This window comes from Patagioenas fasciata, chromosome Z (assembly GCF_037038585.1).
Source record: "Patagioenas fasciata isolate bPatFas1 chromosome Z, bPatFas1.hap1, whole genome shotgun sequence".
Lineage (NCBI taxonomy): Eukaryota > Metazoa > Chordata > Aves > Columbiformes > Columbidae > Patagioenas > Patagioenas fasciata.
In genome coordinates, this window is record NC_092560.1 from 6,082,091 (window position 1) to 6,100,249 (window position 18,159).

General features: G+C 37.0%; 1 protein-coding gene across 4 annotated transcripts in view; it reads left to right on the forward strand.

Annotated features, from left to right (window-relative positions):
• The window catches only part of EDIL3 (EGF like repeats and discoidin domains 3), a 250,484-nt gene that overhangs the window by 197,294 nt on the left and 35,031 nt on the right, over window positions 1-18,159 (forward strand). For all 4 annotated transcript variants that reach the window (XM_071801892.1, XM_065860558.2, XM_065860557.2 and 1 more), the window contains one exon: window positions 1,746-1,930. In XM_071801892.1, coding sequence (XP_071657993.1) covers window positions 1,746-1,930 — 185 coding nt within the window. The remainder of the gene's footprint in view (window positions 1-1,745; window positions 1,931-18,159) is intronic.

An 18,159-nucleotide genomic window follows, 5' to 3' on the forward strand; every position in this document is an offset into this window, starting at 1 on the left:
ATGTGTATTTGCTCCTGCTGTTAGACCCCCCACAAAGGGCCTGGTCTCACTTTCCTGATTTGAATCCCTAATAATTTGACTTAGTTCTGTGTGCTTAACCTACAGGAGAAAGTAGAATCTGACCGCAAGGGCTTTGCTAATAATAGCAAAGAAACTAAAAAAGAATCAGGTCTTTAAATCTGGGTAAATACACCGTAGAGGAAAAGAGAACCAGCTTTGATATCTAGCTCAAATAAAGTGAAAAAGAGAATAAAAACTTAGGAGGTATTTTAAGTGGTCGCACAGAGTTCTGGCTCTATCAAGGGACGCCAGCTGAGCAGGGTCATGGTCCCAGCAGGAAAGCCTTCACAGCTTGTGTGTGTGCTTTGAAAAACACAGCTGGTGACTCAGCAGATGATTGCCTGACAGGAACCAGCTCAGCCATGTGGGGTGTGAGTGTCGGGTAGAAAAACTGTGTCTTCCCTATGACACATAAAGGTAAGGTTTTGTGCATTCACAGTGACGATGCATTCCTTGCAAAAACACGTGCGTTAGATCACACTCCTATGTTAAAACATTTTTTTGCAATCTGACTCTCTCGAGTCAGCTACCGAACTAAGTGTGATCACCAAATTTGTGAAGCAAAAATGTGGGGACAGCTGCATGTATGCAGGTTTTTGACAGTTGTCCCCAAAGCAGAAATGAGAAAACTTCTCTTATTATCTTCCCATATCCATCTTTCACCTTTTCCTCAACCAACCATCATTACTCCACCCAGACATATATCTGCCTTTCCTGACCTCTTAGCAGCTGTCTTGCTCTTTGTCTCTTTACTTGCCTTTCTTTTCCTTATTTTTAAAAAATCTTAAAACCAAGCAGCTCATCTACCTCCCCTGGCTTTCAGCACTGTTATTACAGTGCTGCTATCAAAGGGTATCTCTTCTTTTGTCAGCTTGCTACTTCCCTCTTCTGGGTCCAAAGTACCTCCTGTGTTCCCAGTGTAAAAGAGCAAGGCAGAGAAACCTAGATTGACTTATTAATTTGGTTGGTTGGTTGGTTGGTTGGCTGGTTTGGTTTGGTTTGATTTGTTTTCATGGACACCCAACAGAGAAAGGAGAATCCCAAGATCTAACTTTTGCTACATTTAAAATAACTCCATGATATGGGACATTCACTGGGTTTAAACAAATTGATTTCTTCAAAGTGGTTATTTGCTACTATTCATCCTCCTTCACAACTGTTATTCTGCAGACTTCCATCATCAGTGGGTGTTGGGAGTTTCAGAGATTGTGGCTAATGTCAAGTAATTCAAAAGGCTAGAAGACTCAGTGCTTGTTGACATCTTACTTCATTAGTGGCTTTAAGAAAAATTAATGTTTCCGCAGTAGGCAAACATGTGTTTGATGTGATGTGGCATAAAAGCATAATAAAATCAAACTGAATAGAGGAAACAATAGCAAGCTGCTGGACATGGAAAATAAAACCGAGATAAGAAGAGCTGAAATTCATTTTTTCTGTTTGTTTGCCTTCATAAATTTGTGCCAGGATAAAATACATTCTCTACCTTTTTATTCTTCTGAGGTAGTGTTGAAATAAAGTGCCTTGAATTGGTTATTTTTCATTTGTTTGTTTGCAAGTTCCTCCAACAATAGTCTTGATTAAAGCCTTTTCTTCATGAATTGCTAGTTTTCTTTTCCATAACGGAAAACTTAAACCACTTACAGAGATAAGCAGGTAGTGTCAGAGATCTTATTTTGCTGTTTCAGGTTGCTCTGAACCCCTGGGGATGAAATCAGGACATATACAGGACTACCAAATCACCGCCTCCAGTGTTTTCCGAACACTCAACATGGACATGTTCACTTGGGAGCCCAGGAAAGCCCGGCTGGACAAGCAAGGCAAAGTTAATGCCTGGACCTCAGGCCACAATGACCAGTCACAATGGCTGCAGGTAGAGTTTCACATATGTTTTCCCAAATGTTTGCTTCTTTATGTTTCAGGTATGGAGAAGGTTGATTGGTTGAGGATTATACTCATATTCTTCAGCTTCTGAGTGTTACCAACCTGAACCTGCCACATGTAGGTGATGAAGTTGTGAAACCTCACACAGATCTTCATGTCTTTGGGACTCAAGTTGCAGAAAACCCTGCTCAGGGAAACCTTCAGCTCCACTAGCCAAACCTTACGAGGTGCCCAGCAGCCATGAATGTTCCTTCGTTAATGGACACAAGTAGCAGCTGCAGATTTGTTTCACTGCCTTCTCCTCTCTTGTTGAGAGACGTGATTTTTTTCCCCTTTTGTCCTTTCAGAGCTCCCTGGAAAAGCATATTTACTTCAGTATTGTGCACATTAGCAAATCTGGCCTACAGGAATTATCTTTGTCTAATTGAGACTGCTCAAAATTACCTTCTGACATCTCTCTGAAGCTAACAAACTGATTCAGTGATTGAATTCATTATAAAGCTGTGCACAGGGTTTTTTTCAGCCTGGGAGTGATTTATACAAGTCAGTAGTATTCTGATGTGAAAGATTGCATTAAAACGCCATTATGGAAGCCTGTTTGACCAGTTGGTGACACATTTACATTTTTTGAACTGTTGAAAATAGCAGTGTATTGAGCCAGCTGCCAGTTTACAGTGCAGTTCTCAGTGGGAAGCCTCAATAGTACTAGACGTGGCTACTAATCACCTGCAATCTTTTCACATATAAATTATGATGTATTAGCTTTTTACCTATAGTTGCTAAACAATTCAGCGATATAATTACTATCTTTTATCCAAGTTTACACATGTAATGAAATGGAGCATTTGCCTTGTCTGTTTAATTTTTGAGTAACTGAAGATCCTGGGATTTGCTGAAAGTTTTTTAGAGCAGCTTGTTGAAACAGCAGTTAGTAACTTCTGGAGAAGATGAAGTTTTTATTGCTGAGTTTTATGGTAGAGAAGCAAATAAAAATATTTCTGCACATAAAAGAGAGACAGATGTGTCATATTTAGTCCCATCAGTGATACCAAGAAACAAAGGGTGTGCAGAGAATTCGCAGAAATGTCTTGTGGTATTTTATTCTTCCTGTGGATGATAGTGGATTTTTAATTAACTACTGATGGCAAGGGGCTGCAGAGTTAATTCTTAGATTCTCAAACATTCCATTCTGTTCTATGTCTTACTATACTTCCATCAATCATAAGATACAAATTGAATCTGACCACTTGTGCAGTCTCTGCAAGTCCTTGAAGTATTGGGCATACTTTATTTTTAATCTGGTCAAAAGAAAGTTGAGAAGAAATATTAGTCTTTTATTTCATTTGTCATATGGCTATGATATGAGTTCAGTAACTTGACAGGAATATTACCATTTTACCCTTTCCTGAAAGTCATTATACTTCTGATATTTTTCCAAGAGAGTATGATAACTTTTCTTGTTTGAAAAAACAAAAATAAAAACCGAAACATAAACCAGAACAAAACCAAAGCAAACAGAACAAAACAAAACAAAGCAAAAAAATAGGTGGAATTAAAACCACTGTTTTTTCAGTGCTTAAACTGGTCCTTAACTCCTGTTACAGGCTGATCGTTTTGGATTGGTTCACAAGTAGAGATGGTTCCACATGCTTCAAGCCTAAGTAATGATTCTGTAAGAAAGACATGCCTGTCATTTAAATTCACCCATTCATTGTTGTTCTCTTTGCTGTTTTTAGTTTAAAATGCAGAGTATTGTATTGTAACCTTTTAACACACTGACTGTAATTTTATCGTCATGCTGTTTTCACAGAGTTTAGTCAAAACATATTTGTAAGAAAAAGCATGTGAAAACAGAGTTATCTGTATGCCCTTGTCCCTCAGCAATCACATATTACAGGGAAAGATCCCAACAGTAATTCCATGGTATCCTAAAACAGGCTTAAAGTAAGACATACATTTCTGGATTTTGCTAAAGTAGCTGGCCTATCAGTGTGATATTTCACAGTGTTAACTTTCCATACCTTTTGAATTTTCTCTACATGCCTTATTTGATTTATTTCTTACAATTTTCATCTAAGAAATCCTATAAAATTGGGTGCCTACTGAATGCCTTTTAAAATTATTGTCGTAGTGGATGGTATGTGGATGACTTGAACAGGTTTGTTCTGACTTACCATTATTTTGGGGGACCCATGCCCCAGTGCCATCAATATCGACTGTTCCTCTGTTTAAAAGCTCATGTGCTGACATACTTCAGAGCACCTACTGTGATAATGGTTGCTCAGAGGTGATGTTTGCATCATGTGCATAAATGTTACTTGCTACTAATGGGCAGCTCACGGCACTTTTGGATGAACCTTAGAGAGAATTCTTCTCTGTCATGAGCTGGGGTTGTTTTAGTCAGTTTTATCTCAGAGATGAAAATGATGAAACTTCTATGTATTTAACAGTGCAGCTACGTATTTAACAAGTAATCTTTGTTTTAAAATGTTCTGGATGGCAGTATCCATAACTTAGCTCCAGCAGGCAGGAATATGCAGTATTATTTTGCTCAGCACACAGACTGTGCATTTTCAAGATAAAAAGAATACTCACCTTATTGGTACTGCCATTGTTGAAAATCTGTTGTGATCTAGACTTTAATCACTTACGAGCTCCAGGTTCCTCACACAACACCCCTTCACACTAAACACCATTGTTAGTAATAGAAGAAAGTATTTTTTGCGATGTGGGAGAAAAGCCAATGAGATTAGATGACTCAAATAATATTTTTCCATCTCAGTCATAATCTGGGTCTGAATTCCCCCACATGCTTGCTCAAGGGCAGTCTTGCCACTCCTTCAAAGTTGATACTGCAGAAGACATATGAGTTACCTGGCCTAATTCATAACACAGGAGTTTCCACTAACTCAGGTAACCTGCCTCTTTAGTGTCCAAATACTCATCACAGTTGACATCTATGCAGTTTGGTGATACAGAACAATGTAGCTGTTCAGGTTCGGTACCAAATCTACAGCAAATAATCAGTTCCAGCAAATCTCTCTACTCCTGAATGCTTTCCTTTAGGGGTTCTCTTCCTTTTTGGAAGCAACCCTGCGAAATTATCTGAGTAACAGTAAAATTAAAGACAGGCAAAAGGTGAGGAAGTGAAATAAAACAAAAAAAAAAAAAAAAGAAAAAGTAATCATTTGTTTCCCATAATTATGTATAAACTTAGTATAAACTAAGTGAGGTAAATCATTTCAGGTTAATTACTGAGAAACAAAAGAAAAGCCTAAACTTCACTTTCCTTCAAGGCAGTTGCTTTCTCTCATTACTTTGATCTGCTTGTCAGCATCTTTTGCTCCCTTGAACCAGTTTGCAGGCTTTTCCCAGTGTCTTTTGCTGAACTACTGAGACCAGGCTGCTCTGCCAGTCTGGGGAGTGCTTCTGTTCCTCCTGGACATAGTCCAGGACTGCCATTCCAGCTGGACACCCCGCTTCCCATTTGTTCAGTTCTTTGACATTAAAGGAAGAGTTAAAGTACTTACTGCCTTATGTTCAGAATGGGACACTGAGGCTATGAAGATCATTGAAAATTATTCCTACAGATCTTTCAGATGTTTTGGGACTGCTCTTGTAAACAGATTTTCACCATTCTGTGTCTCATTTTCCTAGCCAAGACTATAAATCAAAAGAATTAACATTTTCCTCAAAATCCATTCCCACTCTACTACTAATTTTCTGCAGTTATAAAATTATGAAATCAGGACAGCGGCTTAAAGTCACTTTTCTGTTTGCCGTTAGTTACATTTTGGGTTTTAAAAATATTTCTCTTTTTTTTCTGCTAGATTGTCAGATAACATATCCATCATTGTATTGATTTCCCACTCTCTGTCACTGCCTAATGAGGAGGGCAACACCTTGCACTTTAATGTCTTTGTCCATTTGTCCTTTGTCTGGTGCTTCAGCAAGTAATTTCTCTGATGCTGCTTCTCTGACCTACCGTCCTCTGCAATATTCCTTGAAGCTGAGACATCTCAGTTCACTTGGTGTCACCTAATAGCTGGAGCTTTCTTCTTCTCCCCAACCATCTCCATTGCACAGGTGGTTTTGTATGTTATCCTAGTTCTAACTTTCTTATTGTATATGGGTATTGGGAGTATTTTATCTTAAAACTGGTGATACGCTGGGTTTTCTGAAGGCCTTTATCTCTACAGAGCACAGCCAGATGAAAAGGATGCCCATCTTGGAAGCCTGCTGAGGTTCCTTTTATATTTCCATATTATCTTCAGGTCAGCAGCAGCACTGCAATAGCTTTATGTTTCTAGTTGTACTTGAAACTTTAAAACCTTTTTTTACTCACTGCAGAAATTACTTTCATCTGGTTGCTTAGCTTGTATGTTGCTGCAAAGCTGGAAGAAGGTTCTGCAGCTTGATGTACATTAATGATAAACCTGATATAATTTATCCACATTTCTTTATATAGTTACTATTGAGCTCATATGATTTGCAAAAATCATCTTTTTCTTAAATAGTAATGACAAGCAATGTCTTACTCTAATGCCTCTCTTGTTGGTTGTATGTGATGGAGTCAGACAAGAGCTATTAGGGAAAAAAAGGTTGCTGATAAAGACAGCAAAACATTTTTTAAACGTGATGATTGCCAGTAGTATAATACATTTGAGTTGGGTATTTTCCTGCTGTTTTCATCTCCAGTATTAGACAATATTACTGAGATTTTTCATCAACCCTGCTAGAAAAGAATTGTCTCAGTGCTGCAATTGACTTATTCTCTCAGTTCAGTACAAGACCATCTTTTTTACATCACGAAGTCTCTTGTCTGAAAACAAAGAAAAAGCTGTATTCTGAAGAATTATCCATTTTTTGTTATTATTTATATATATACAGAGACATCTCTGTCTACAAAGCCTCATGCCATTGTAGGATCTACTTATATTCATTTTCTAACATTTTTATGGTGTTTAAGCTTCTAAGTGATTAAATGAAAGAGTTGTTATTCAAAGGCTAAACCAGACACCGCTTATACTCAGTTTTTCTTATAGAGTTCTCTTATAGAAAGTAGACTTTGTGCTATGTTTCTCCAATATTTACAAAAATTGACATTGGTGCATGTTGTGCATTGTACCACCAACACAAGTCATCTCAGATTGTCTAAATGGTAACAAAAGCCAGGATTAAGAGAAGACAGAGGGTAACCATGCCTAATGCTATTTCAGCTCCAGCAGCCTCACGCAAAGCACAGCTAATGTGAGCCTAGAGAGAAAGCGCGGACCTTGTTTTGGATTTCACCAAGCTATTGGCTATATGCAAAGGGATTAAACTACAACAATTTTTTATTTTATGGTTTCTATATAAAAAATTTAAATATGCAATTTACAGATATTTTAAAATATCTCCTTCCAATTAGTTGCATAGACTCCTTCTATAGTCAAGAGAAAGAAGACAACACTGTCATAATTCATCCTACCCTAACTGTCCTAAGTTTCCCGTTACGAATCCCCCTGGAGATGTGTCTTTACTCTGTTAGCCACAGAGAGAGACAGGCAATTAGCTTAAACCAGAAGATTAATTTTTAAATGATGAAAGTTACATGAAATGAATTAGTCCTTTTTTAATATGGGAAGACAACAGTATTTTTCATCTCATACTGGTTAACTCAGCTTATTTTAACATTGGTGTTCATTTACTTGTTTATTTGTAATTAATTCAACAGAGGTTTACTAGATAGGAAATCACTATATTGTAGCATTTCCTGAATGCTGAAAACAACTCATAAGGAGAAAATCGTGTGGATCGTTTAGTTATCTTTTGAATTGAGTTGTTAACAAAGCAAGGATTAATACCAGTACTGGTTAAAGTAGCCAAATAAGTGGTTTCTTTCTGGCCAACAGCTTCAATATTTTATTTTAACACACACACAACCTGGAAAAAAAGAAAATACTCAACAACGTCTTGATTAAATAAGTACTTGAAAGACTTAAAATTGGACTAGGATATAATGTCAGCTTAAGACCAATCTAGTAATTAACATAATGAGGAAATTACATGACTTCTAGAGTCTTGGACTGCTAAGCTGTGTTATATAACTGGTCTTTGAAAGATACAGTATTCTATGGCAATTGTAAGCTTAATTATAGCACATTATCAACAAAGGGCACATATTTTTCTCCGCAACTTCAATAAAACCCAACCGTCACCAACAGATCAGGAAAGGAATCAATGTCCTTTACATGTATAGCAACAAAGGCTCTCTCTCATTCTTCAGACACAAAACTGGTGCTGTTTTTTAATTATAATTTCTCACAAACAGAAAAGGGAGTTCTCAGATCTCAGATGGCAAAAGACAAGTTGTACAGAGATCAACAGTCACCTCAATAAAAAGTATGTCATACAGAAAGGAATATTGGGATACTGAAAGATATTTAGAGCCAATATTGGCCATTTTATCCTTTCAAATCAAAGCCATGTTTTTCTTTTCTTGTGGTTATTGGCAAGGCAGCTGTAGTTTTCTGCTTGAAGGACTTGACTTGAACACTCAGCTTTGGCATCTCCTTGGTCTTATGCGTACCTCAGAGGAGGAACTTCACAGAGCACAGCCTAATAGTTCACAGGATGCAGCAACTTAACAAGGAGTGTTGTGATTAAATTATTAATATGGACCTTTCCTTTCCCATACTTTGCCAGAAACTCGCTACAGGTAAACTTCCCTATAAAAAGCAGCCAGTAGTAGATTACAGTAGTAATAGACAAGTAGTTTGGAGGGATCTAGTAAAAGAGAAAAGGAGGTAAAGAGAGATACCCACTTCAAAACTGCACACTGTTGAATTTACCTGTTTTCACTGCCTAGGCTAGAATGCCAAACAGGTCACTTTATTGGCTTCTTCACTTGCCCATAAACCACAGACTTAAGTTTGCAACTAGATGATCACTGTTTGCTTTAAGGAGAGTATGTAGCTCACTGTATCTGCTTAAGGCTGGGCCAGGACTAAAAACAGACCACAGATGTTCTCTATTACTGGTTTTATCTTAGCCCAAACCAAGACATTTGCAGCAAGATTTTTTTCTTTGATTTTGTTTTTCAACTCTGATATCTCTGTATGTTGCCAATACTTCTTCAACACTACTAACAAACACGCAGCTTAGACAAATGGTATTTAGAAGTATGCTTTGATTTCCTAGTTGCAGTTACCTGCCAGTGAATATTTGATAGCCATTCCAGAGGTCAGGCTCTAACCCAGTTTTTCCCCAAATGGTTTCAAGTTAAATGCATTATTCACATTAATAATGCTACTAAATTGTGCATTTCAGCATTGCCCTTCTTAAATTGCCTTTGACTTTGCAAAGCTTTCTTCTTCAATTCATTTTATGGAAATGTTTACAGTGGTAATTGAATTTAAGCTTTGAAATTAAATAAGGCAGCATGAAATCTTGGTTTATTTTGCCTTTTCAATGCTCTATTTAGGCTGCATTTTATCATTTAGGTAGTATTATCTAGAGCCTTGGTAGAATAATCGATTTTACTCTTGCCAAGTACAAGGAGATTGTTAGAAAGAGAGGCAGAATACAGAAGCAAGGTATCCAAGAAATAGGCAATAAATAGCTACAGCATGATTATTTCCTGGGATAAAGTTTGTATGACAATACCTCCATGAAAAGGTACCAAGAGTCCATCTGAAATGTAATTTCGTTATGGTTAAGATTTTATAGGACAAAAACATTTAATTGCACAAAATCCGTTCCCTACTCTCTCTGTGAAGTCTTCAGTAAGAAAGGAGGGGTTAACTCGGTGTTCCAGATCTTTGAAACACAAAAAATTCATCACCACTAACAAAAATTACTGGAGAAATTTCTGTAAACAGTTGAATCATGTCTGGCTCTAAAGCGTTGCAAGAGAGTACTGTCAGTTCCTTTACTGCCTTGCAGTTTTTCTCTGTGTATAACTCCCCTCCAGATGAAAGTTAAATTGAATAATGACCCATTTCCCATTACAATAACAGTTTCTGATCTTGCTTCAAAGAATCTGGGAGTGTAAGCAAAAACTCTCTGGTTATTCTGAATTTTGACGTACATAGGATCTGAATCTGAAGTACTTTTTATGACTGTATATTTACAGTGTAAATTTTGCCTTTACTTGATGCCAATAGCATCACCTTCTGAAAATGGCATGCATTAAATTTTAGTGGAAATATATTAGGTCTTAGTTGTTTTCAATTATTGATTGTTTTACCTGGCTATCCTTTCCACTTATTTGAAATAATGTTCTGTCTCTATTAGTGAAACAGAATTGTATTTTTCTTGCCCTCTCTTAAAATAGCAAAATGACTACAAAATTGGCTAGGTAAGAATACAGAAGAAACGGATGCAAATGTGTTTATTTACACCTTCTTCTTCCATGGCAGGGTTTCAAAATAGCATCCACTTTTTCATAATGAAACTGTTTGTTGTTTCTGTAGTTACATCTGAATTAGTCTTAGTCTCAAGCACAGTTTTTGCTCCACAATACTTTCAGTCCTGACAAGACAAAACAGTGATAAAGAAAATACAGATGAGGGAGAGATACAAAGTGACTTTGCACAATCAAGTATCTTTAAGCAGCAAAAGAATACCTGATGTAAAAACAGATGAGACGAAAGCTCATGCAGGATGAAAGCAAAAGAATTGAGTGAAAATGGGTCTAATTCTATTTTCTGATAGCTCAGTGCATTATTAACTGACTGTGCTGTTTTATTAGCCCTGCACATTTGTTCCCAAGTGGTACTTCTTGACTAAGCAAGATACTTATATGTTCTTCGTTTATCTGTGAAGATCTTATACAAAGGTCTTGAAAAGCTCTTCTTCACTCAATAGGTTTCTCAGTTTTCTTCCCTATCATTTTCGTCTTTACACCACTTTAAGAATGATGTGAAGCTGTATTACAAGACGCTAGTTGACTTCAGAACACATTTGTTCAAAATCCACTCTTCATTTTCTTATTCTGTTCCCTACATAAAATAGACAGTAACGGATCAGTTCCCAGCTTGTCAAACTGTGAACAGAGATTGTATCTTTTTTGCTAAGTAAATAATAAAATTGTGACACAAACACAAAGCAGTGGTGGCAAAGGAACCTCAAATTAATCTAAATTATACAGCAACAAACTGCCTTGCAGCTTTCTTCAGAGGAGGCAGCGACATGCTAAACCAGGCTGACATTTACTCAGCAGTAAGCAGAAAAATGAAACAGTCCTATCTCAGCATGTTAAAGTATCACATAAAGTAGATATGCACATTTTTCTTGCTGTTTCTGAATCTTAGGCTATTCGTTGGTTTCATCATGTGTTTTTTTTGCCAATAACATCCCAATCATAGTTTAGTGTTTGTCTCAGCAGAATACTTAATATCTTGGCTTTTTCTTGTTTTGTTTTTAGTTTCCATGTTAACTCAGGTGTGTCTATACAGCAATGTATTGTGCAAGACCCTCTTTCCACTCAGCTTAATAACATTCATCCTGCTTGATCCTCAAGTAATGCAAGAGCAGTTTTCGTGCCAGAAAACATGACACAAGAGAAAAATCTTAGCAGAAAAGGTGAGAGAGAAGGAGAATATGAAAGAGAAATCACAGTAGGAAAAAAAAATACTGCCATTTCTTCAATTATCTGGGTCTTGTTCAAGAGCACCTTGAGACTTGTAATATAGAGTGTCAGAGCAGGCTCTCATTGGAATTTTCTCACTGATTGTGGGCTGTATCTCTGTGTACATCTCCTCACAGGAGCTGAGACTTACTCGACAGGCATAAAGATAGAAATAGAGGCAAACTTTCTCAAAACAGAGCCATATTTTATTCTATAATTCATGTTTGACACCAGGATAGAGCTGAGGTGATATCTGAGTTGACAGTGCTTGTGCTCATGTTTAATAGTTTTCTTTAAAATATGTCAGACAATAGGTTATTTTAAAATAATTAATACTTTAAAAAAGTTAGTCCTTGGGGTTACAAGAGCTTCCTGTCTAATTAAGTCCTGTACACAACCAAGTCTTAATTGCTTTTGTTGTTGGAGTGATCTTCTTAGAATCTTCATGTTTAATTAACCACAAGATGTATTAATCCTATTTCAACCCAGCCTTCCTTTGTTGTATAATTAAGCAAAAAAATACTTTTGCAATTAGAACTTAATTCTATATAGAGCTAGTAAAAAGAAAACAGGTCTATTAAAAACCACATATCTGTTATTTCTAATGGCAAAAGTAAAAATGTTCAGACCTATTTTAATGGATCATCTCTTTTTGAGAGGTAATAAGAAATATAACAAGCTAAGAAAAGAAGAAAACTATCAGAATGTTTTTTAAAGGCCTTACCGCAGATGGTTAACAGTCTCCTTTTGGCAACATCAGAAATACTACAAGGCTGTAACACTGTATTTATAAATATAGGAACAGAACCTCACTGTATATTTCTTCATCTGAATTTATTTTTATTGGCTTCGCTTCAGGATGTTCCTCAGTTTGTCTTATTAATACTTCAGTTACTCTTAACTCAAACACTGCCACTGTATACCAGATATACAAATACTGTGGATTCAGTTTTGTATTTCCCTACATAATGCTGAGCATCCTGAACTTTTAGAAACCTCAGTAGCACATTGGAGGAGTAGCTCAGGCTTGCTTTTTCGAGTAAGTACCAGACAGCTGATGTTGCTTCACAGAACCAAAGAATAAAAGTAAGAGATTTTTAGGAGGTGGTTTGTCAGCCCATTAGCTAACTTATATGTTGGTGTTGAGACTATACAACTCAGTGACCAACTGAATAGGAAAAACATGAATGCCTCCAAACTCAATAAGGGCCTCAGAGTGTAGCAGTCACGTAGTTGAGAGGGGCACACAAACCCACCACAGAAGAAAACCATATTGTTTTGAGTGTCTGTCATTAAGCCTGTGAAAGTTCTTCACCCACCTCAACACGATCTCTGGAAATACCATTCTTTTCTTCCCTATGTAAATATGTGTTGCATGCTAATACATGTACACTGAATGGAGAGACCCTCAACTAAAGCATGTGGGCATCAAAACAATGGATCACACATTAGGAGAACGTGAGCGAGATCCAAGTGAGTGATAGCCTGTATGAATAATACATTTATTTTGCTCCTTAATCTTGCCTGTTTCCTGCCCCTAGATCTATCGCCAGTGGGAGGACTGCTTTCCTCAAAATAAACCTCAGACCTGCTTTGAAACAGCTGCCAGTTTAGTTATTAGTGGCTGACCATTTTTCACAGCGTCTGCCACCAAACCATTTATTCTTTTCACTTCCCCCAAATACATATCAATATAAATTGCAAGACAACAGTAGGATTCGCTTTGTGTTCCAAAATACATCAGAGGGGTTGTTTTTATTTGAGAGAAGCTTAAAAGTCTTGTTTTCCAAGGTTCACAGCAATAATTCATAGTCCTAGAAAATCTTTTGATATTAAAAATTAAGTCTCTGGTTTATGAGAATTTCAGAGTTATTTGGGGTTATTATCAGAGAGTTTTAACATGGTTTCCTTTATTTTCTTTATTCCCTGTCCTGCTGTACGTAACTTCGTGTTCATAAGGTAGTCTGACTCTATCCATATGAGCAAAACGGGTTTTGCCGTAATTCTAAGATAATTTTGCATTTCAAATACACATCATAAATAAAACACAAGAGAATGAATGAAAGGCCTTTTGAGAACTTTGCATGTCTTAGTTACTTTACATCTCTTCAGATGCATATGGGGAGGGTGCAATCTTTCTCCTTTTTTTCACTATAAGTTTTAAAGTTTTCTAATTGCATTCCACTTTTACAATAAAATGTCATATAATGTTATCTGGTATTAGTTCTAGGGGAGCAATAACAGCACCCACTATCAGGTCAATACAGGATAGGTAGCAAAGGACCACAGTGTTGTAATTTTTGACCCTCTGAAAAGTCAAACCTCAAATGGAATAATAGCATTCTGGAAAACAATTGAGAAATTGGAAAGAAATGTTGTCACGTTGAGTAACATCTAACTCTGTGGTTTAAAATAATCTGTCATCTATCACGAAAGCTAATTTGGAAGGTGGAAATTGCGGCTAATCAATATACATTGCAGTCTTCCCACATTGCGTGAGCCTTTCCACTTTATTTTGACTGATACAAGAAATAAATACTGGGAATTAGATTTTATTTCTTACATCTAAAGATATAAGCAAGTTAAATTTAATGCAGAAGAAAATAAATGAAAACATGAAAATTAATTATTGAAATTTAATCTGTTCCTCAGTTTTATAGATAACTGTAAATCTCATTTGAGCATTACACTTCAGCTATTTAGGCAATGTAGTCTTTAAAACTAGAATAGAGACTTCATATGGGGAGCTTTCTAGACATCATCTGTCACTTCGCGTTGTATCACGCCATTATTTCACAGAATAAAGGAAAATGCATAAAAAGATACTCAATGCCATGATTCTAGAAAGGCATTGTTTATAAAATTCAGATCTCTTCACTGAGCTGCACTTGATTTTAATTGTCATGTAGTAGGGATAAAAGCAAAGGCAGACAGTTCTGTTATTTTGTTATACTAGTTAGTTTATCACACCGACTTTAGGACCTCGTTGCTCACGGAAGACTGTAGGAGCTATTTGGGAGGATTTTTACAGCTCAGGAACTACCCTTAACTAACCTATTGCAGTAATGTAGTTTATTTTTTTTTTCCTTATATCTGATAAATCCTCTACGTGTGTGTCTTCATCTTTCAATTTTTATGTATTTCATATCTGTGAATACAATGTGCTGTATTTCACATTGTATTGCTGAAATACCTTCACCTTACAATGAATTACTTACATGAGCAGTTAAGCAAGTAGCTAGAAGAACACATTTTATGATATTACTTAACTGTTTCATTATCCGTATTTCTAAACTCTTAAATTAGCATTATATGTCACAGTGCCAAGCAATCTTCACAATATTGTTTCTTTTATTAAGTAAAATTGCACAGAGGAATTTGCACTTCATAAGGGACTAGAAGAGCTATTGCATAAATGGACAAAAGGTGTTTTTCCACAGAAGAATTTTTCGGCGTTACTGGTAACCAATGGAATTTTGAAGATAGTAACAGTAACTATGATTTGTATGAAAGACAATATTTTTCAACCTGATTACATAAATGACTGGAGGATAGTCGAGATGCTGACAGCAAGCTATATATAAAAAGCTTAATTTATTGCAACATACAAACATGTTTGTGGAACATTGAAGAGTAAGTAGTCGAGGCATAGAATATAATTAGCTAAGCCCACCATAAATGTTAGCATGGGAGGGCAGGGTGGAAATATTTGAAATCTGATTACTCAAGTCTGCATGACTTTCTTAGTATCAAAACCACCATTATTAAATGCACCTGCTTTAGTAGTACTTCTAAAATGTCATTGTCAGAACACACTATGCAAATAAGGATTGACATGCAGAATTTAGTGTGGAATTACAAGCTGAGTGGATAGAAAAGTGTGATCTCTGTAACTTCATGCAACAAGAGCTTCAGGTATTTTTTTGGGAGAACTCATAAGTATCTCTTGCTCATACAGAAGCTGAAAGATTTTTCACTCTGCTGTGTTTCACTCTGAGGTGAAATCACTTTGTATTAGCTGAAGCTCACAGTAGCAAAAATGTGTGATTTAGGCCAAGATGTTATGAGGAAACACCGAATGCTTGACTCTGTGTTGTAACAATATAAGCTCCTATAGTATAATACTTATGGAGGAAGCTCATGGGGAGGAGGAGAGGCAGCAGGAAATTGATGTGGAAATAAGAGATTGTCCATCCAACGAAGAGCAAGCAGGTGTTCATATATTTTCTGTTCTTGTCATCACTTGGAGGAGGAAATGCTACCTACAAGATGTATTTTTTCTAGATGTTTAAGGGTTTTTTAGCTGGGATGAAGGGTTTGATTGGTACAGAGCATCAATGGATGTTGCATGGATGCTGCAAATTAATGTTTGAAGACCTGTTCAGATACCTTAATTTATAGTTTAATCTTTTCATCATATTTATTTTGTGTTAGTTGCTGTACATGTTTCCAAATTAGCACATATTTGTGCAAATATAAAAACTTTCAACAAATATAGATATTTATAAATTATTTAACATTTCATAATAGCATTATAAATACATTTACTTTTGTCTTACTGAGTTTTATACACATTCAACAATTATTGTGCTGTCCATCCCACATACTGAGTGATCTCCAGCAGTGACTCAGCTTCCTTTTGTTTCTGTGTGAGTATCGGTGCTCACAAGTGTCACCGCAAACAAGCTCCAAGTGCTCTCCAGGGTATTTTAGGCAACTCTGCCTTTCTGAGAGCACCGGAGTCTGAAGACACTGCTGGCTGGAATTTCAGATATCTGTGGCATGACCTGGTGAGGTGCTCGGAACCCTCAGCAAAAGCTGCATTACCTGCTTTTCACCAGCTTCACAGGCTGAAGTCTGTCCTCATTCTGCTTGCAACTCCTCTCTAAGAAAGGTGTTTTGCGTGTTTCCCTGGCTGGAGAATCAAGTTTGCAGGGTCTGGATTTCCTTTCAGAAGCCCCAAGTGACTGTGGCTGTTGCTGGGTTCCTCTGGGGATGAGGGAGGCGTTGCAAGGCCTGACAAGGGGTGAAGTGGTGACTGTTTTTTTGCAGAAGGCATCAAAAGCCAGAGATGATGTTCAGATTCATTGATTTGATGCATCACGTTAGATTGCATGATACATCGCAGTCACACGTTGGTCACACTGCAGTATAGAAATTAAATCAGAATTACCCTGCTGAGGTGGGGAAAAATATTGTCACTAATGGCATCTGTATTTCTTTTCAAATTTGTGGAGAGATTTTGCTCAATAGCTGTAATCCACACCTTTGCACTCTGTCTACCATGCCAAAATTGTGGGATTTAGCAGGCAGATAAGGGTATCCTGAAGTGCATATTGATTTTATAATGTTTGTCACTTCCAAGACAAAAAAGGGCAGAATCTTTTAAACATTTTACCAACGAAAAGTAACACAGGTGCCAGACTCGTGTTAAAAGTTAAGTCAGTCTTACTACAGAAAAATCCAATACAATCTACCTACCCTAAAAAATAATTCATAGTAAGATAACCAGTTTAGCTTGAAACAGCAGTAGCCTCAGTCATGTTGTGACGTCCTGCTACAATTTTCTTGTGGATGTTTGATCCCTTATAATAAGCAAAGATTTGCATTTTTATGCCTTTACCACCTGCCCTCTCGCCTCCCGTCCTTTCATCTGTCTTGGTCAGGCCAATGTTCAGTGCAGGCTCCTCATCATTGGGTTTGTCAAAGCCAGCATGAGCGGCCATGTTGGAAGCCTTGAAGTGAGGTTGGTTATCTGCCTCCTCCTCTCCATATGCCTCTATGCGTGGATGGTAACTCCATGCAGAGGCCACCATCTTGCTGCCGGACATCTCTTTTCCAGGCAGGTATCTGATGTTTCTGTGGCACCGATGTTCTACCGCAGCACTTCCCAAGTCCTTCCACTCCTTCCATGATGATTCCTGAAGAGCATGGACACCTTCTTACTGAAAGTAGGGGGAAGATATTTCATTTTAGTAACGAGAGCTGCTGCATTGTATTGGGAAGATACATTATCTAGGGCATGGTAGTTTGAAAGGAGTGCTCAAGGCATCCATGGCAGTGGAGTCATCGATCACTAATTCATATTTATCACTGCAGCTAGCCAAACAACCTGCAGGGTTTTGTCTCTTTTTGCATTTATACAATCACAAAGCAGCTAAATGCCAAGATTTCAAATCAGCCATGCTGCATACACTGTGACTATTCTGCACTGATATGCATCCAATGCTCATATGTCAGAAGAGGAGCAAAATTATGAAACTAGAGAAGTCTGAGCATTCATTAGTCCCACACAGATAACTTGGGGAAAAAGATTTGATTTTATAATAATCAGTTTAGTGTCATGGAAACCAATTACAGCATGTTACATCTTAACTGATTTCTCTTTTACTGCATGTAAGTTTAACAATTAAATGCAGTTATATGTATGTAATCTCTGGTTATGTTAACATATTTCTAATCTGTACTTAAATGCAAGTGGATGCTGTAATAATCAGATCTCAGCAGGAGGGTTTATGGTGGTGAGCTTGTTACATGTAACACATGTTAACTGATAAGGCAAAAATAGTGAACATCACTTTTTAAATACTTTCCTTTAAGGATAC